Genomic DNA, 20,562 nt, shown 5'->3' with positions numbered 1-20,562 from the left:
ATCCAGCAATAACATACACACCCAGCACTGCCATATATAATCAAGGGGCCTGCCTGAAGAGAAACGATTACTCGGGTGGGTCAGGTGGCATTTGTGGGACTGAACCCCATCGAGTTTCGGAACCTACAGGGAGGGGGGTGGGTGGAGGGGGAAAAACGAGGAAAAGCTTTTCTTTAAAGAAATGTATCCGAGTGGGCAGCACAGTGACGCAGTGGGTTAGCCCTGTGCCTCACGGTGCCGAGGTCCCAGGTTCGATCCCGGCTCTGGGTCACTGTCCTTGTGGAGTTTGCACATTCTCCCCGTGTTTGTGTAGGTTTTGCCCCCACAACCCAAAGATGTGCAGGGTAGGTGGACTGGCCACACAAAATCGCCCCTTGGAAAAAATTAATTGGGTACTCTAAATTTATTTTGAAAAAAATTTTAAATGTATCCGAGCAGATGAAACTCAAGGTGGAATAGTGCTGTCCCTTTAATTCCAATTGTGGGCGTTCACAACTCTATAACCAGCCTGCCACAATCAAAACTGCACAATGTGGTTTGGAAAACTAATCATATCCTTCAAAATATATGAAAGCTACCTCTCTCATTCTCAGCCCAGTGTCTCTGCACTCTGTTGGGTGTGACACAGTGGAACAGTTGTTAGCACTGCTGCTTCACAGCATCAGAGACCTGGGTTCAATTCTGGCCTTGGGTGACTGTGGGCAGTTGCACATTCTCCCCGTATCTGCGTGGGTTTCCTCTGGGTGCTCCCGTTTCCTCCCACAGTCCAAAGATGTGCAGGTCAGGTTGGTTGGTCATGCTAACTTGCTCCCCACAAATATAACATAGAAAATAGATTCAGGAGGTGGGCATTCGGCCCTTCGAGCCTACTCTGCCATTCATTATGATCATGGCTCTTCATCAAATTCAATACCCTAAACCCATCTTCATCCCAATATCCCTTGATCCCTTTAGTCCCGAGAGCTATATCTAATTCCTTCTTGAAATTACACAATGTTTTGGCCTCAACTACTTTCTGTGATAGAAAATTCCACAGATTCACCACTCTCCAGATGAAGAAATCTCTCCTCACCTCAGTCCTAAAAGATTTATCCCTTCACCCTCAAACTATGACCCCTAGTTTTGTACTCCCCTGCCAATGGGACCAATCATTTGAAACAACCCCGTCTAATCCTGTAAGAATTTTATAAGTTTCGATGAGATCCCCTCTCACTCTTCTAAACTGCAATAAATATAATCCTAACCAATTTAGTCACGCCACCCCAGGAATCAGCCTGGTAATCTTCGCTACACTCCCTTCACAGCAAGAACATCCTTCCTCAGATAAGGACACCAAAACTGTACACAATACTCCAGGTGTGACCTCAGCAATACCCTATATTGCAGTAAACATCTCTATTGCTATACTCAAAACCTCTGGCTATGAACCAACATACCATTTGCCTTCTTTACTGCCTGCTGTACCTGCGTGCTTGATGCACAAGGTCTCGCCACTGAGTATACAAAGATGTGTAGATTATGCTCGGGAGCTGGGATGGGACCTAGTAGTGCGCTCTTTCGTATGGTTGGTGCAGACACGATGGGCAGAATGGCCTCTTTCTCTACTGTAGGGATTCTATGACACTGCCCCCCCCCCCCCCCCACCTCTCCTGTCGCAGCTATCCATCAATTGCAGTGTCCTGTGATCTGAATGTTCTGCAGGCTCCAGGCGTTAGGATTGCCAATGATACACCTCCCCCCCCCCCCATATAGGTATTAAATCCCAGAGTTAATCATACATTCTGAGGAGAGAGAGAGTGAGAGAGAAAAAGGAGTCAGAGACAGTAGGGGTAGTTGGTGACTCCTCCTTCTCAGGATTCAGGCACCCCTTGGATAGCTGCAATTGTAAACACCAGATTAATGCGGATCCTTAAATCTCTCACTCAATCTCCTCCCGCTCTACCAGCAGCTCAAGGCAAGTTAGTCCAAAAACACACATCAAACCTGCTGGGCTAAGAAAGGCGGGGCATTGAAACCCAACCACAACGCCCAACGACAGAAACAACTGAAGTTACTTTGAAACCACACAGCTCATGGAGCGGTGACCTGGCTGTGGTGGTTTGAAATCCAGATAATGGGTTTGAGAGCAGGGCTGACAAAACCACGGTTTGGTTGGGGGGGGGGGGGGGGGGCTGGGCGCTGGCAGCCACAATCTTACTTCAATGAATCAGTCTGACACTGTGTGGACAGGCCTGATCGCAGGGAGGGAACACTCCCAGGGATGGGTTAATATTCCATATGGGGTATTTACGGGGGGGGGGGGGGGGTCACACCCCACTGCCCCTTCCCGCCCCAAGTAAAGCTAACTATCTAAATCGAGTTCCGGGACAATTATTTTGCATTCGATGTTGAAACGGGGTTGACTGTAAATACTATTCCTTATCATTTTCAATAAATGAAGGGACGGGTGGTGGGGGGAGAAGGGGAGGAGGGTGCGGGGGGAGAGGGGGGGGGAGAGAAGAGTGGGGGGTGTGGAGAAGAAGGGGGGGTTAAGGAGAACGGGGGGTGAGGAGAGGAGATGGGGAGAAGGGAGCTCAGGGTGGTGAGGAGAAGGGGGGGGGGGGTGAGGGAGAAGGGGGGGGGGGGGTGAGGGAGAAGGGGGGGGTGAGGGAGAACGGAGGGGTGAGGAGAGGGGGTGGGGGAGAGGAGAATGGGTGGGGTGGGGGGAGAGGAGAATGGGTGGGGTGGGGGGAGAGGAGAATGGGGGGGGGGTGGGGGGAGAGGAGAATGGGGGGTGGGGGGAGAGGAGAATGGGGGGTGGGAGGAGAGGAGAATGGGGGGAGAGGAGAATGGGGGATGGGGGGAGAGGAGAATGGGGATGGGGGCGAGAGGAGAATGGGGGGGTGGGTGGGTGGGAGAGGAGAATGGGGGGTGGTGGAGAGAGGAGAATGGGGGGTCGGGGAGAGGAGAATGGGGTGGGGGGAGAGGAGAATGGGGTGGGGAGGAGAATGGGGGTGGGGGAGGAGAATGGTGGTGGGGGAGAGGAGATTGGGGGTGGGGGAGAGGAGAATGGGGGGGGGGTTGGGGAGAGGAGAAGGGCGGGTGAGAAGGTGGGGTGAGAAGGGGGTGTGAGAAGGGGGTGTGAGAGGGGGGGTGTGAAGGGGGGGTGAGAAGGGGGTGTGTGAGAAGGGGGGTGAGAAGGGGGGGGTGAGAAGGGTGGTGTGAGAGGGGGGGTGTGAGAAGGTGTGGGTGAGAAGGGGTGGGTGAGAAGGGGCGGTGTGAAGGGGGGGGTGAGAAGGGGGGGGTGAGAAGGGGGGGTGAGAAGGGGGGTGTGAGAAGGGTGGGTTGAGAAGGGGGGGTGAGAAGGAGGTGTGCGAAGGAGGTGTGCGAAGGGGGGGTGAGAAGGGGGGGTGAGAAGGGGGGGTGAGAAGGGGGGGTGTGAAGGGGGGGTGAGAAGGGTTGTGAGAAGGGGTGTGAGAAGGGGGGCTGAGAGGGGGGGTGAGAAGGGGGGGTGAGAGTGAGGAGGGTGAGAAGGGGGGATGAGAAGGGTGGGGTGAGAAGGGTGGGGTGAGAAGGGGGGTGTGAGAAGGGTGGGGTGAGAAGGGGTGTGTGAGAAGGGTGGGGTGAGAAGGGTGGGGTGAGAAGGGGGGTGTAGACGGGTGGGTTGAGAAGGGGGGGTGAGAAGGGGGGGGTGAGAAGGGGTGTGTGAGAAGGGTGGGGTGAGAAGGGTGGGGTGAGAAGGGGGGTGTGAGAAGGGTGGGGTGAGAAGGGTGGGGTGAGAAGGGGGGGTGTGAGAAGGGTGGGGTGAGAGGCGGGTGTGAGAAGGGGGGTGTGAGAAGGGGTGTGTGAGAAGGGGGTGTGAGAAGGGGGTGTGAGAGGGGGGGTGTGAGAAGGGGCGGGTGAGAAGGGGTGGGTGAGAAGGGGTGGGTGAGAAGGGGCGGTGTGAAGGGGAGGTGTGAAGGGGAGTTGTGAGAAGGGGGGGTGAGAAGGGGGTGAGAAGGGGGGTTGAGAAGGAGGGTGAGAAGGGAGGGTGAGAGGGGTGGTGAGAAAGGGGGGTGATAAAGGGGTGTGAGAAAGGCGGGCTGAGAAGGGGGGTGAGAAGGGGGGTGTGAGAAGGGTGGTGTGAGAGGGGGGTGTGAGAAGGGGTGGGTGAGAAGGGGTGGGTGAGAAGGGGCGGTGTGAAGGGGAGTTGTGAAGGGGAGTTGTGAGAAGGGGGGGTGAGAAGGGGGGGTGAGAGGGGGTGTGCGAAGGGGGGGTGAGAAGGGGGGGTGAGAAGGGGGGTGTGAGAAGGGGGGGAGAAGGGGGGGCGAGAGGGGGGGTGAGAGGGGGGGTGAGAAGGGGGGTGAGAAGGGGGGTGATAATGAGGGGGGTGAGAAGGAGGGTGAGATGGGGAGTTGAGAAGGGGGGATGAGAAGGGGGTGGTGAGAAGGGGGGTGGTGAGAAGAGGGGTGAGAAGGGGGTGTGAGAAGGGGGTGTGAGAAGGGTGGGTTGAGAAGGGGGGGTGAGAAGGGGGGGTGAGAAGGGGTGTGTGAGAAGGGTGCGGTGAGAAGGGTGGGGTGAGAAGGGGTGTGTGAGAAGGGTGGGGTGAGAAGGGGGGGTGTGAGAAGGGTGGGGAGAAGGGGGGTGAAGGGGGGGTGAGAGGGGGGTGAGAGGGGGGTGAGAAGGGGGGTGAGAATGAGGGGGGTGAGAAGGAGGGTGGGAGGGGTGGTGAGAAAGGGGGGTGAGAAGGGGGTGTGTGAGAAGGGGGAGTGAGAAGGGGAGGTGAGAAGGGGGATGAGAAGGGGGGGTGAGAAGGGGGGTGGTGAGAAGGGGGGTGGTGAGAAGGGGGGGTGAGAAGGGGGTGTGAGGAGGGGGTGTGAGAAGGGTGGGTTGAGAAGGGGGGGTGAGAAGGGGTGTGTGAGAAGGGTGGGGTGAGAAGGGGTGTGTGAGAAGGGGAGGTGAGAAGGGGAGGTGAGAAGGGGGTGTGCGAGAAGGGTGGGGTGAGAAGGGGGGGTGAGAAGGGGGGGTGTGAGAATGGGGGTGAGAAGGGGTGTGAGAAGGGGGGGTGAGAAGGGGGGTGTGAGAGGGGTGAGAAGGGGGTGTGAGGAGGGGAGGTGAGAAGGGGGTGTGAGAAGGGGGTGTGAGAAGGGGGTGTGAGAAGGGGGTGTGAGAGGGGGGTGTGAGAAGGGAGGGTGAGAAGGGGGTGAGGGGAGGGTGAGAAGGGGGTGAGGGAGGGTGAGAAGGGAGGGTGAGAAGGGGGGGTGAGAAGGTGGGGTGAGAAAGGGGGGCTGAGAAGGGGGAGATATGAGAAGGGGGATGTGAGAAGGGGGTGTGTGAGAAGGGGGGGGTGTGAGAAGGGGGGTGAGAAGAGGGTGTGAGAAGGGGGGTGAGAGGGGGGGTGAGAAGGGGGGGTGAGAAGGGGGGATGTGAGAAGGGGGTGTGAGAAGGAGGGTGTGAGAAGGGGGGTGTGAGAAGGGGGGTGTGAGATGGGGGGTGTGAAATGGGGTGCGTGAGGAGGGTGGGGTGAGAAGGGTGGGTGAGAAGGGGGGTGTGAGAAGGGGCGTGAGAGGGGGTGAGGAGGGTGGGTGTGAGATGGGTGGGGTGAGAAGGGGGCTGTGAGAAGGGGGCTGTGAGAAGGGGGGTGAGAAGGGGGATGAGAAGGGGATGAGAATGGGGTGTGAGAGGGGTGAGGAGGGTGGGTGTGAGAAGGGTGGGGTGAGAAGGGTGGGGTGAGAAGGGGGGTGTGAGAAGGGGGTGAGGGGGGGGGTGAGAAGGGGATGTGAGAAGGGAGGTGAGAAGGGGGTGTGAGAGGGGGGTGTGAGAAGGGAGGGTGAGAAGGGGGTGAGGGGAGGGTGAGAAGGGGGTGAGAAGGGTGAGAAGGGGGGGTGAGAAGGCGGGGTGAGAAAGGGGGGCTGAGAAGGGGGAGATGTGAGAAGGGGGATGTGAGAAGGGGGTGTGTGAGAAGGGGGGGTGTGAGAAGGGGGGTGAGAAGGGGGGTGAGAAGGGGGGTGAGAAGGGGGGGGGTGAGAAGGGGGGATGTGAGAAGGGGGTGTGAGAAGGAGGGTGTGAGAAGGGGGGTGTGAGAAGGGGGTGTGAGAAGGGGGGGGGGTGAGATGGGGGGTGTGAGATGGGGGGTGTGAGATGGGGGTGTGAGGAGGATGGGGTGAGAAGGGTGGGTGAGAAGGGGGGTGTGAGAAGGGGGTGTGAGAAGGGGCGTGAGAGGGGTGAGGAGGGTGGGTGTGAGAAGGGTGGGGTGAGAAGGGGGGTGTGAGAAGGGGGGTGAGAGAAGGGAGGTGAGAAGGGGGGTGTGAGAATGGGGGGTGAGAAGGGTGGGGTGAGAAGGGGGGGTGAGAAGGGTGGGGTGAGAAGGGGGGTGTGAGAAGGGGCGTGAGAGGGGGTGTGTGAGAAGGGGTGTGTGAGGGGGGTGAGAAGGGGTGTGTGAGAGGGGGGTGAGAAGGGGTCTGTGAGAAGGGGTGTGTGAGAGGGGGGTGAGAAGGGGGGTGTGAGAAGTGGGGGTGTGAAAAGTGGGGGTGTGACAAGGGGGATGAGAACTGGGGGTGAGAAGGGTGGGGGTGTGAGGGGGGTGTGAGAAGGGGGTTGAGAAGGGGGAATGAGAACTGGGGGGTGAGAAGGGGGGTGGAAGGGGGCGGGGGTGAGAAGGGGGGGAGCATCCATGGAAACGCCTTCAATATGTCAAGGGGAGCTTGGCTGGCGGTCAGCACAATTCACTAGGAGCTGAGGTGGGCTTGCCACCGCCTACAGCAATCCCCAGCTCTCACTATGCACTGCAATGCAGCCTCTGAAACTGTATCCTCCCCCACTCCCACCGCACCACACACCCCTCAAAAAAAAAACAATATCCCAACTGTCCCAACAACTCATACTGCCCCATTCACCGAGGGGGGCAAAGTCAGCTCATTCCGGGGATACAATGTACAGGCGCCTACTGTGATAAGGCATGATACATTAGGAAACTGACCTTTGACTTGGGTCTCGTATTCTGTCGTTATCTCTTTGTCCTTTTTGAATTTTCCTTGAGATGACATCCTGGCCGCTGGGTCCAGTTGCAGACACGACCCCCGTTCTCCTGCCTTGCAGTGGAGCGGACTCCTCGGTTGCAGCTACAGAAGCTGAGACGTTTACCGGTGTGTGTGTGTGTGTGAGAGAGAGAGAGAGAGAGAGATCGGGGCGCTGTCTCTGAAAAAACACACTCCGTGTCAGTTTCACGCTTTGAAATTGATCAAGAAAAAAACCCCACCTCCTTCTTCTCCCCCTCTCTTGCCCGCCTGGGGGTGGGTGGGGGAAGAGAGAGAGCAGAGACACACACAATTTAATGCTCTTCCCTTCCTGACTTCACCATATCTTGTACATTCAGCTTGAGGGGAGGTTAGTGCTGTCCTGGTCTGTGTTGTATTTGCAAAGCCAGCCTTCGGGTCCAACCTTCAGCAGAAATGCAGTCAGCTAGACCACTGTGGTGGGCAAGAGGGCAGCTCCTCACTGTCTGGCTTTCTGTCCCGCTGTCCTGCAGCCCCACATCCTGCTCAGCTCCACTCTCCTCGATGCCCCAGCTCTCAAGACACCAAGTCAATCTGTTGGGAAGAACCGAGCTGCATTTGAGGGAGAGAGCTCTTTTTAAAAAAAAATAAAGATGTCTGAATCTGGAGTGTTTCTTTACTGCAGGCAGAGGCAGCTCGTCAGGCGCTCCTCCCACCGCTGTTCAAAGGAGCTGGAATATTATATCCTACAGGACACGCTCTGAATTACAGGGCTAGTGTACCTTTATATAACAATGTGACCTAAACTCCAATGGCTGCACCCACATTTAGTCATTTATTGCACCAATCCTATCCATATTCCCCCGCCCCTTCTGATTGGCGTTGGGCCGCAGTCTAATTTCTAAGCCTGTCCTTCTGCCTGTTCTCTCTTCATTTCAAAGTGGACTGGGCAGTCTGTTCGGTCACGGGGGGCGCGATTGGCAACTGGATATCAAAGCTGAGCCCTCCCCTCTCTCCTGATGCCCGCAGCCAGGGATTTTCCATGTGGGATAGTGAGGAGGAATGTGGCTGTGTTAACCCAGGGACACTGTCGCACCCTGATTATGATGGGACAGCTAGCCCCAGCAACGCCAGCTCAACCCCACTGTCTAATTGATCGCAAACGACATGAGGGGACTGAGATTTGCGATATTATTTAATGAACCATACCATTGTATACAGGATAAATGTGTTCCTCTCCTAGCCCCTGCAACCTGACATGATTCCCTTCTGCCCCCTCCCCCTGTCACTTGTCCCCCCTCCTAATGCCTCTCTGACCACCCCCTCAGATTATCTGTCTTCCCACGTCTCTCTGACCACCCCCTCAGATTATCTGTCTTCCCACACCTCTCTGACCACCCCCTCAGATTATCCCTCTTCCCACGCCTCTCTGACCACCCCCTCAGATTATCCCTCTTCCCACGCCTCTCTGACCACCCCCTCAGATTATCCCTCTTCCCACTCCTTTCTGAGCTGCATCCCTTCTCCGTGACCAGTTTCCTTACCCACCAGGTAGCGGAATTTACGTGGGGTGAATACTACCAGCTGACGAATACTTCCCTCTAAGTACTTCCAGCTTCACAGAGGCACAAGGCAGGGGTCCCCGTTGCCCCTGCTGCTGTTTGCCCTTGCGATCGAACCACTAGCACTCAGGGCGGCAAAGAATTGGATTGGGATCCAGAGAGGAGACAGAGAGTACAGAGTCTTCCTCTATGAGGATGACCTTTTCCTCTAAGTGACAGCCCCCCAAAGCAGCATGGAGGGAATCATGGTGCTCTTGAAAGAGTTTGGAGCCATTTCACTACCTGGGGATCCAAATCGCCCATGGCTGGAAGCCCAAGTGGAACCTGACCAGCCTGGTGGAGGAAGTTAAAAAGGACCTGCAGCGGTGAGACACCCTCCCATGTATTGCCCAGGTTCCTCTCCTTGTTCTGATCCATAGCAATCTACACCACCAAGGCCATCTTCAACGCATGGTGTTTGTGTGTGGCTGTGTGTGTGTGTGTGGGGGGGGGGGGGGCTAGAATCTCCAAAAAGGTCCTGTGGGGGGCGGGGGGGGGGGGGGGGGGCTAGTCCTCCCAAACCTGCAATATTACCACTGGGCTGCAACTGCTGAAAGGGTAAAGAGTTGGATAAAGGAACCAAAAGCCGAGTGGGTGCGAATGGAGGAGGGCTCCTGCACGGGGACCTTCCTCCGGGCCCTGGCCATGGCTGCGCTCCCATCCCCACCAAACAAACACTCAATGAGCCCAGTGGTGATTGCGACACTCCGGTCGTGGAACAAACTACAACAGCACTTCGGTTTAACTGAAATGTCTATTAAGGCCCCCATCTGCAACAACCACAGGTTCGCGCTAGACATAAGGACGTCACCTTCAAAAGGTGGAGACAGGATTGGGGGAGTGGCGGGGGGGGGGGGGGGGGGGGACGTTGACAGGGGCTTCTACACAGACAACAGACTGATAACACTTGAGGAACTAACAGAGAAGTTCCAGCTGATAGGGGAAATCGAGCTAAGATACATGAAGCTCAAAAACGTCTCACGTAGGGAAACAAAGAAATACCCACACCCGTCGCAACAATCGCTGTTAGAGCACTTACTGGACCCAGACATCTCAGGGAGGGGAAACTGCGGTGACCAGTATGGGTGACTAACAGGAAGGGCAGGTACACCACTGGACGAGACAAGGGAAAAGTGGGAGGAAGACCTAGGGTTTGAAATAGGGTGGGGACTCTGGAGTGAATCACAGCACAGGGTCAACTCTACCTCCACATGCGTAAGGCTCAGCCTCATGCAGCTAAAAGTGGGACACAGAGTACATTTAGCCAGAAACTGAATGAGGTTCTTCCCAGAGACAGAGGACAAACGCAAAAGGTGCCAAGGAGGCCCGACCAACCACGCCCACATGTTCTGGTCTTGCCCCAGACTTGCTGGGTTCTAGAAAGCCTTCTTTGAGGCAATGTCCAAGGTGGTGGGGATGAGGGTAGAGCCATGCCCGAGGGTGGCAGTCTTCAGGGTGTCAGAACAGCCAGATCTCTTCAAGGGCAGGGGGACCAACTCCCTTGCCTTTGCCTCCCTAATCACCCGATGGAGAATCCTGCTTGGCTAGGATCAGCAGCATCATCCAAAGCTGCAGACTGACTGTCTGACCTATCGGATTTTCTCCAGATGGAGAAAATTAAATTCAGCATCGCAAAACACGGGAGTCATTCACCCAGTTGTTCCAAGACCTGTTTATAACCAACAGCCAAGAAGCCAGAGGGAGGGAGAGGGAAGCCATGGTAAAACAACAAACGCAAAAAAAGGGGGGGGGGGGGGGGGAGAGAGGAGGAGAGGTGGAATAAAGCGACATGGAGCCCAATCATGCCAAACATAAAACAAAATACATGGCATCACCCCACCCCCAACAGGAACAGGATTAAAGAACCGATGAGGGAAGAGAACAGGCCAGACGACGGGAAGAGGAGGGGGGTCAGGAAAAAAAGGGTGGGGAGGGAAACAGGGCACTCAACTAAAACTAAACGCCTACTGGGAAACGAAAAACAAGAAGCAGTAACCGTTGTAAATAACGAAAGACAACTGATGTACATAATGGAAGGTGACAGATATATATATATATCTTTTCAATGTATGTGCATGCTTATCTTTGCTGTGTATAATATGAAAAACCCTTAATAAGAACATTAAAAAAAAACTTTGGATTGATAAAGTACTCGAGGCATCATACAAATGGCGACCATCTTTACCATTGCAGTCAGAGATACTTGCCCATAACGCTTTAGCAAGGGCATGCGGGTGATGAATTGCAACTGTCCAACGTTTTCGATGCTGAGTTCCATACGTGGCATAGGAAACAAATCCCACTTAGCTACGGCATGCACCTGCCTGTAGGCCATGCAGTCTCTGGCTTCCATCCGGTTCGGAGCATGTACTCAGTCCCGAGCATGGACTCAATTTCCTTCTGCATCTGCAATAACGTAGATGGACATAACCTAGATGGATGTTGTTTGATTGGAACCATGACCCCCACATCTGTAGCATGAATTGTTAACCCCATTCTACCTAGGTTATTCCCGCCAATACATTTATAGGACTGCAATAACTCTCAGTTTGCTCCAGCTCTCATCTGGGAGATTACTCCAGCATTGGTTTAAATGTTTCAGTGCATCCTCATTGTCCAAATGAATTATAGGGAAGTCATTAACAGAATTTAACCCTCCGTCTTCCCCCTGCTTCATTACTGACAAGACCCTCCTCTTTTTCTAATCTCCCCTAACCCAATACTTCTTTAAGAAATTCACATGATACACTCTGTGCGATTTGTGTCTATCTGGGGTGTGTACCGGATAGTTTTCCTTGCTCACTTGCCTTTCAGTGTATCACAACCTACTGAATCTAGCTTTCAAGGGTTCGCCTGGCACGGTTAACAACATGAGTACTCATTCTCTGGTTATAAAACTCTGAGTCTGGGTCTTCGTATCAGCCCTAGATTTTACTCCCTTGCTGGGCTGTCTTTAAATGTTTTACTTTTGAGTTACTCTGCGGCAATTCAATCAACCTCTTTGAATTGAATATATTTGCCTCAATCTCTGTCTGTCTTCTTCTCATTTAGCTGCTTAAAAATTGTGTCAGATTACATGATCTCACTGCGTCTCATTTTCATTTAGCCTGCAAAAGTTGGCATCAGATCACCTGACCTCACTGGCTTCACTCTGGCTTTCAACTCCTCCCTCTTTTGACCTAGTTCATGAGCCACTGATTGCATCATGACATAATCCAGAAATACGCCATGAGAATCTGTGTGTAATTTCTCTGTGGTAGAATTCTCTATCGGCTGTTTGACTGCAGTAGGAATCACTACCATCTGGGATCCTGTGATATAATTCCCCAGAATTAATTGAATGCCTGCAATGGGAAATGTTTCTGCCATGCCTACTTCTACTTTCCCTGTCTTCAAGCTACTCTGTTAGCTTATTTTTGTGATAGGAATTTCTTTCCTTTCTCCGAGAATGCTGCTGATCAGCACCATTTCTTTTCACATCCCTTCTGGACAACAATGTCTTTAACCCACAACCTACAACTCACGTCTGTATCTCATAACATTTTAATATCTTTTCACCTTTGATCCTGTCTGCTTGGAAATATTTTATCCTGGCACACAAATTCTTTAAACATGCCCGCCACCTGCTAGTCATTCTTCATCTGTGCAAGTTGTGCACACATGTTCCCTCCTGTTATCTGTTCCTTTAGTCAGTATACACATTCCACCTGTTTCTCCTGTTCTCCAGCCTCTAATTTCACATCATCAGTTTTAAGATTTGTAACACCCAGCGGCCGACTATTTAATCTCCAGCATAGTGATTTGGAGTGGTCCAATTTATTACAATGAAAACATTTGACCTTCTTCATATCTCTCATTATTTGGTTATTTAAATTTTGAAGTACCCAATTCTTTTTTTTCCAATTAAGGGGCAATTTAGCGTGGTCAATCCACCTAACCAGCACATCTTTGGGTTGTGGGGGTGAGATCCACGCACACATGGGGAGAATGTGCAAACTCCACATAGACAGTGACCAGGGACCGGGATCAAACCCTGGTCCTCAGCGCCATGAGGCAGTAGTGCTAACCACCGCGCCACCCGTGTCGCCTCGTTCTTCATATCTTCATTCCCATACCAGCCTCCCCGGACAGGCGCCGGAATGTGGCGACTAGGGGCTTTTCACAGTAATTTCATTGAAGCCTACTTGTGACAATAAGCAATTTTCATTTTTCATTTCATTTCATTTCTTTCAATTCCTTGAACAGACACTCTTGCATTTTGAGGCGACACCTCCTTTGAGTCTCCGACCACATCTTCTCTGGCTGACCTGTCCTTTCTTGCATCTTCCCAATTTCTAACTTTCTCCGATTTAGAATTGGGTCAAAAGAAGGACTCTGGTGTAGGAACCAGCTCATAGTTGTCCACAAGCTCCATGGCTTTCTGATCCTCAACATGGTAGGCAACAAATCATAGAACGATACAGCGCAGTACAGGCCCTTCGGCCCTCGATGTTGCACCGACATGGAAAAAAAAAACTAAAGGCCATCGAACCTACACTATGCCCTTATCATCCATATGCTTATCCAATAAATTTTTAAATGCCCTCAATGTTGGTGAGTTCACTACTGTTGCAGGTAGGGCATTCCACGGCCTCACCACTCTTTGCGTAAAAAACCCACCTCTGACCTCTGTCCTATATCTATTACCCCTCAATTTAAGGCTATGTCCCCTCGTGCTAGCCACCTCCATCCGCGGGAGAAGGCTCTCGCTGTCCACCCTATCTAACCCTCTGATCATTTTGTATGCCTCTATTAAGTCACCTCTTAACCTTCTTCTCTCTAACGAAAACAACCTCAAGTCCATCAGCCTTTCCTCATAAGATTTTCCCTCCATACCAGGCAACATCCTGGTAAATCTCCTCTGCACCCGTTCCAAAGCTTCCACGTCCTTCCTATAATGAGGCGACCAGAACTGTACGCAATACTCCAAATGCGGCCGTACCAGAGTTTGGTACAGCTGCATCATGACCTCATGGCTCCGGAACTCAATCCCTCTACCAATAAAGGCCAACACACCATAGGCCTTCTTCACAACCCTATCAACCTGGGTGGCAACTTTCAGGGATCTATGTACATGGACACCGAGATCCCTCTGCTCATCCACACTACCAAGAATTTTACCATTAGCCAAATATTCCGCATTCCTGTTATTCTTTCCAAAGTGAATCACCTCACACTTCTCCACATTAAACTCCATTTGCCACCTCTCAGCCCAGCTCTGCAGCTTATCTATATCCCTCTGTAACCTGCAACATCCTTCCGCACTGTCTACAACTCCACCGACTTTAGTGTCGTCTGCAAATTTACTCACCCATCCTTCTGCGCCCTCCTCTAGGTCATTTATAAAAATGACAAACAGCAACGGCCCCAGAACAGATCCTTGTGGTACGCCACTCGTAACTGAACTCCATTCTGAACATTTCCCATCAACTACCACTCTCTGTCTTCTTTCAACTAGCCAATTTCTGATCCACATCTCTAAATCACCCTCAATCCCCAGCCTCCGTATTTTCTGCAATAGCCGACCATGGGGAACCTTATCAAACGCTTTACTGAAATCCATATACACCACATCAACTGCTCTACCCTCATCTACCTGTTCAGTCACCTTCTAAAAGAACTCGATAAGGTTTGTGAGGCATGACCTACCCTTCACAAAACCATGCTGACTATCCCTAATCATATTATTCCTATCTAGGTGATTATAAATCGTATCTTTTATAATCCTCTCCAAGACTTTACCCACCACAGACGTTAGGCTCACCGGCCTATAGTTACCGGGGTTATCTCTACTCCCCTTCTTGAACAAAGGGACCACATTTGCTATCCTCCAGTCCTCTGGCACTATTCCTGTAGCCAATGATGACCTAAAAATCAAAGCCAAAGGCTCAGCAATCTCTTCCCTGGCTTCCCAGAGAATCCTAGGATAAATCCCATCCGGCCCCGGGGACTTATCTATTTTCACCTTGTCCAGAATTGCCAACACTTCTTCCCTACGCACCTCAATGCCATCTATTCTAATAGCCTGGGTCTCAGCATTCTCCTCCACAATATTATCTTTTTCTTGAGTGAATACTGACGAAAAGTATTCATTTAGTATCTCGCTTATCTCCTCAGCCTCCACACACAACTTCCCACCACTGTCCTTGACTGGCCCTACTCTGACCCTAGTCATTCTTTTATTCCTGACATACCTATAGAAAGCTTTTGGGTTTTCCTTGATCCTACCTGCCAAAGACTTCTCATGTCCCCTCCTTGCTCGTCTCAGCTCTCTCTTTAGATCCTTCCTCGCTTCCTTGTAACTATCAAGCGCCCCAACTGAAACTTCACGCCTCATCTTCACATAGGCCTCCTTCTTCCTCTTAACAAGAGATTCCACTTCTTTGGTAAACCACGGTTCCCTCGCTCGACCCCTTCCTCCCTGCCTGACTGGTACGTACTTATCAAGAACATGCAATAGCTGTTCCTTGAACAAGCTCCACATATCCAGTGTGCCCAACCCTTGCAGCCTACTTCTCCAACCAACACATCCTAAGTCATGTCTAATGGCATCATAATTGCCCTTCCCCCAGCTATAACTCTTGCTCTGCGGGGTATACTTATCCCTTTCCATCACTAACGTAAAGGTCACCGAATTGTGGTCACTGTCTCCAAAGTGTTCACCTACCTCTAGATCTAACACCTGGCCTGGTTCATTACCCAAAACCAAATCCAATGTGGCCTCACCTCTTGTTGGCCTGTCAACATATTGTGTCAGAAAACCCTCCTGCACACATTGTACAAAGAACGACCCATCCAATGTACTCGAACTATATCTTTTCCAGTCAATATTAGGAAAGTTAAAGTCTCCCATAACAACTACCCTGTTACTTTCGCTCTTTTCCAGAATCATCTTCGCCATCCTTTCCTCTACATCTCTAGAACTATTAGGTGGCCTATAGAAAACTCCCAACAGGGTGACCTCTCCTTTCCTGTTTCTAACCTCAGCCCATACTACCTCGGAAGAAGAGTCCCCATCTTGCATCCTTTCTACCACCGTAATACTGTCCTTGACTAGCAGCGCCACACCTCCCCCTCTTTTGCCCCCTTCTCTGACCTTACTAAAGCACCTAAACCCCGGAACCTGCAACAACCATTCCTGTCCCTGCTCTATCCATGTCTCTGAAATGGCCACAACATCGAAGTCCCAGGTACCAACCCATGCTGCCAGTTCCCCTACCTTATTTCGTATACTCCTGGCATTGAAATAGACACACTTCAAACCACAGACCTGAACACTGCCGCCCTCCTGCGAAGTCAAAACTGTGCTCCTGACCTCTCTACTCTCAATCTCTCGCACCCCAAAACTACAATCCAGGTTCCCATGCCCCTGCTGAATTAGTTTAAACCCCCCCAAAGAGTACTAACAAATCTCCCCCCCAGGATATTGGTGCCCCTCAGGTTCAGATGTAGACCATCCTGTCTATGGAGGTCCCACCTTCCCCAGAAAGAGCCCCAGTTATCCAGAAATCTGAATCCCTCCCGCCTGCACCATCCCTGTAGCCACGTGTTTAATTGCTCTCTCTCCCTATTCCTCATCTCACTATCACGTGGCACGGGCAACAACCCAGAGATAACAACTCTGTTTGTTCTCGCTCTGAGCTTCCATCCTAGCTCCCTAAAGGCCTGCCTGACATCCTTGTCCCCTTTCCTACCTATGTCGTTAGTGCCAATGTGGACTACGACTTGGGGCTGCTCCCCCTCCCCCTTAAGGACCCGGAAAACACGATCCGAGACATCACGTACCCTTGCACCTGGGAGGCAACATACCAAACGTGAGTCTCTCTCGCTCCCACAAAATCTCCTATCTGTGCCCCTGACTATTGAGTCCCCAATTACTAATGTTCTACTCCTTTCCCCCCTTCCCTTCTGAGCAACAGGGACAGACTCCGTGCCAGAGGCCCGTACCCCATGGCTTACCCCTGGTAAGTCGTCCCCCCCACAAGTATCCAAAACGGTATACTTGTTACTCAGGGGAACGACCGCAGGGGGTCCCTGCACTGACTGCTTCTTCCCAGTCCCTCTTACAGTTACCCATCTATCTCCAGTCTTTGGTGTAACTACTTCCCTGAAGCTCCTATCTATGACCCCCTCTGCCTCCCGAATGATCCGAAGTTCATCCAGCTCAAGCTCCAGGTCCCTAACACGGTTTTTGAGGAGCTGGAGTTGGGTGCACTTCCCACAGATGAAATCAGCTTTAAAGGGGGAGCAGCCCCAAGTCGTAGTCCACATCTTTAAATTCCTCCAACAGAATTATCTCCCTAAGGGCTTCATAGGTTTCTCCTGTTTTCAAGGCCCTTACCCACTTATCAAAGTGACTTTGCTTAATCTTTTCAAATTCAATGTAAGTCTGTTCAGCCTGTTTTCTTACAGCTCAAAATTTTTGTCTGTACACCTCTGATTCTAGCTCATATGCCCAGATTGTAACTTTCTTCACTATCTCATAGTCTCCAGACCTTTCCTCTGATAAGGACACATAATAATAATCTTTATTAGTGTCACAAGTAGACTTACAATAACACCGCAATGAAGTTACTGTGAAAATCCCCTAGTCGCCACAATGCGGCGTCTGTTTGGGTACACTGAGGGTGAATTCAGAATGTCCAAATCACCTAATAATCATGTCTTTCGGAACCTGTGGGAGGAAACCGGAACACCCGGAGGAAACACGGGGAGAACGTGCAGACTCTGCACAGACAGTGACCCAAGCTGGGAATTGAACCCGGGGCCCTGGCGCTGTGAAGCAACAGTGCTAACCACTGTGCCGCCATGCCACCCAAGATCTCACAAACCCTATCCATAAGTGTAGCCAGTAAGAGTAGGGTCCAATAATTTTGTGGCAATCTCACCTATTTAGCTATTTTTTTTTGAAGATCAGTAATGATCCTCATGGGGATTACAACAGTTCCCTTCTAGAACCACCTTCCTCTGCCATCTGGTCTAACCTTTCAGTGTCGGTTGCCTGTGTATGAAGTTGAAAGTCTCTCTCTCTATCCCTCCCGTGTGACTTTCTCCATTTCTCTTTTAAAGTCCCTCTCTTCTCGTTCCTATTGAAACACTCTCTCTCTCTCTTTTCCTGCATCACTAGCTTCTTAATTTCTACATTTCTACATCTCTTTGTAATTGAAACTTTGCTAATGCAAAATCCTCACATCTCAACATTTTTGGTCCAGGTAACCCCTCTCGTATATTTAAATGTTTTGTTCGGCTTGCAATCATCTCAGCCTTCCTAGCTCCTGTAGATAAGACTACTTCTAATTTATCTGCCAATTCTCTCAAAGTGTTTTTTGTCACACTTTTCAAACTTGCTACGGTTACATTGTCAATGTCTAGATAAGATTGAGCTAGCTCAAGAGCAAATTTCTGCAGCTTTCTTCCTTATTATAACACGTTCTTACTTGGTTCCACTTGTTTCTCACTCTCATTTCGTTCAAAAGCCACAAATTCCCTCCACCCAAGGAATTAAGCCTTTTAAAGATCCCGGACACGAGCTCCAATTTCAGTCACAAACCACACTGATGTTATCTACGGGGGTATCCCTTTTGAAAACTGGTTCGTGGGGGTGTATGGTTTTATTTTGTTTCGGTATGAGGAGATAAGTGATATCCCAGTGAGGATAAATAGCCCAGTTGTCATGTAGGACTTATTGAAGACTATTTATTGAAGTAAAGAAAAATACACATGAACAGGATGACTACTCTCATGCAATTGAGATATATGAATTACTAAATGCACACAGTTTACACAGAATAAAATATATCTACAGTACCTGAACTTGGCAAGACTTCCCCTGTTCCTCAAACAAAATCCAAATTGAATAATCAACTATAGTTACCACACAATACAGGGATGGGAAATTGTCTGGGAATTGTCTTTTTCCCGGTCCAGCAAAGATATTTTAAAACTGCTGTTACAAAGGTTTTCTGCACCTCCTTAGCTCTAAGACTTAGGAACTTGTTTGCTGTAAACTTGAACTACAGGCTTGGTGGCTGGGCACTGGACTGTCTGCTTTCTGAGCCTGCGAGATGGTGACTGCCTCTCCTAGCTTCTCAGGGTCTGGGCAATTATAACTTTGTTGCTCTTTGATTATGCCTTCTGTGTATTTGGCTACCTGTCCCTATCAACCTCCTTGACTATACATTAATATATGTAAATCTCAGGGACCTTCTCAATCATCGAAAATCTTTTTTCCTCCATAAGCTATTCATACTTGATTATTATCTTGATGTATCTGTCCAATTCAGATACTTTTGATCAGTTCACTTACTCAAGGTTTTACCTAGGTGTTTTCAATAGCGAGGAGAACAAAGTACAAACACAAATACATGTTCAATAATCTTTATTTAACACAATTAATCTGTAAATTACCCACAAAGTATTTCTAGAGGTACCCAAGATCAGTTTATACTACCCGCAAATATGGCTTGGTAGGGCTGTGGATTCGATCAGAGTCCCTCTGGTCCATCATCACGAAGGTGGTTCTCGCTGGCAGTATCTTCCTTCCTTCTTTCTCTGGTGTGGTGCACCTCCCACGTCGGGTCTTTGCTGCCGAGGATTCCAGAGTGTCTATTTTTATCCCACTTGGCTTTGTGCTCTTTTGCCACTTTCAGTAGCCTTTTGTCAATGGGTATCAGAGTCCAATTGATGCAATAAACAGGACACCTGGGACCACCCCTGGTGCCCATCTCCAGTGGCGTTATTCGCACGTACACAGTTACCAAATAAGGTGATGGCGGAACCCTAGGTGCCCGAGAGTCCAGCCTGGACTTGCAACAATAAACTGGTGCATATCAATTGGATCGATTATCTCTTGATGGCTGATTGACAGGGCAGGTCCGAACATGTCTTACATAGATTACATAGAACATACAGCGCAGAAGGAGGCCATTTGGCCCATCGAGTCTGCACCGACCCACTTAAGCCCTCACTTCCACCCTGTCCCCATAACCCTATAACCCCCTCCTAACCTTTTTGGTCACTAAGGGCAATTTATCATGGCCAATCCACCCAACCTGCACGTCTTTGGACTGTGGGAGGAAACCGGAGCACCCGGAGGAAACCCACGCAGACACGGGGAGAATGTGCAGACTCCGCACAGACAGTGACCCAGCGGGGAATCGAACATGGGACCCTGGCGCTGTGAAGCCACAGTGCTATCCACTTGTGCTACCGTGCTGCCGTCTTGGAAGCCTGTCTGACCTTTAGTGGATTTGAACTTGGCCGGTTCGAATTCCCATGGGGCTGTGTGCTGGAGTGACTGTGGCTTGTTTTAAAGTGCCCACTTTAATTTAAAATGGCCAATTTTAATCAGGCCTAAAAGCTAGGCCCTGGTAGGTCACCACAATCTAGACTGCAGTTCTGAACTTGTTACCTGGAGAAATGCATACCAATTGAGTCCTTTTGAATAATGTCGACTATTGTCTTCTGGCAGATTCATGACTCCTTCCTAATGATCTGTCTTCCCATCTGAATTATTCTCCCTAACCCCGCCTACCTATCCCTAACCCCTGACCAGTTGTACTGCCTACTTCCACCTGCAATATCCTCCTTGCCCCCTGTTATGGGCCAGGGTTTAAGAGAACCCCAAAGTGTATCATGGAGTTCGTCTGACCCACAACTTTTAATAGATTGTGATATGGGGAGCACACGGCCCACTCTACAGGTGTGGTACAGCAGACTGGGCTAAATCGCTAGCTTTGAAAGCAGACCAAGGCAGGCCAGCAGCACGGTTCGATTCCCGTAACAGCCTCCCCAAACAGGCGCCGGAATGTGGCGACTAGGGGCTTTTCACAGTAACTTCATTGAAGTCTACTCGTGACAATAAGCATTTTTCATTTCAAATGGAAAAGTATTTTTTAAAACAAAACAATGTTTAGTCTAAGAACTCAAGTTAACCTTTTTAAAACAGTGAATATCTTAACAACCATTAA

At 50.8% G+C, this 20,562-nt stretch overlaps 1 protein-coding gene across 3 annotated transcripts in view; it reads right to left on the bottom strand.

Annotated features, from left to right (window-relative positions):
- Positions 1 to 7,692, bottom strand: part of srgap3 (SLIT-ROBO Rho GTPase activating protein 3) — a 301,988-nt gene extending 294,296 nt beyond the window's left edge. For all 3 annotated transcript variants that reach the window (XM_038810792.1, XM_038810793.1, XM_038810794.1), the window contains exon 1: positions 6,938 to 7,692. In XM_038810792.1, the coding sequence (XP_038666720.1) occupies positions 6,938 to 7,004 (67 nt within the window). In that variant the 5' untranslated portion in view covers positions 7,005 to 7,692. The remainder of the gene's footprint in view (positions 1 to 6,937) is intronic.
- Between the last annotated feature and the right edge of the window lie 12,870 nt (positions 7,693 to 20,562).

The sequence above is a fragment of the Scyliorhinus canicula genome, chromosome 11 (genome assembly GCF_902713615.1).
Source record: "Scyliorhinus canicula chromosome 11, sScyCan1.1, whole genome shotgun sequence".
In the NCBI taxonomy this organism is placed as follows: Eukaryota; Metazoa; Chordata; class Chondrichthyes; order Carcharhiniformes; family Scyliorhinidae; genus Scyliorhinus; species Scyliorhinus canicula.
Note: the sequence above shows the minus strand (reverse complement) of the source record. Positions and strands in the feature narration are given on the sequence as shown.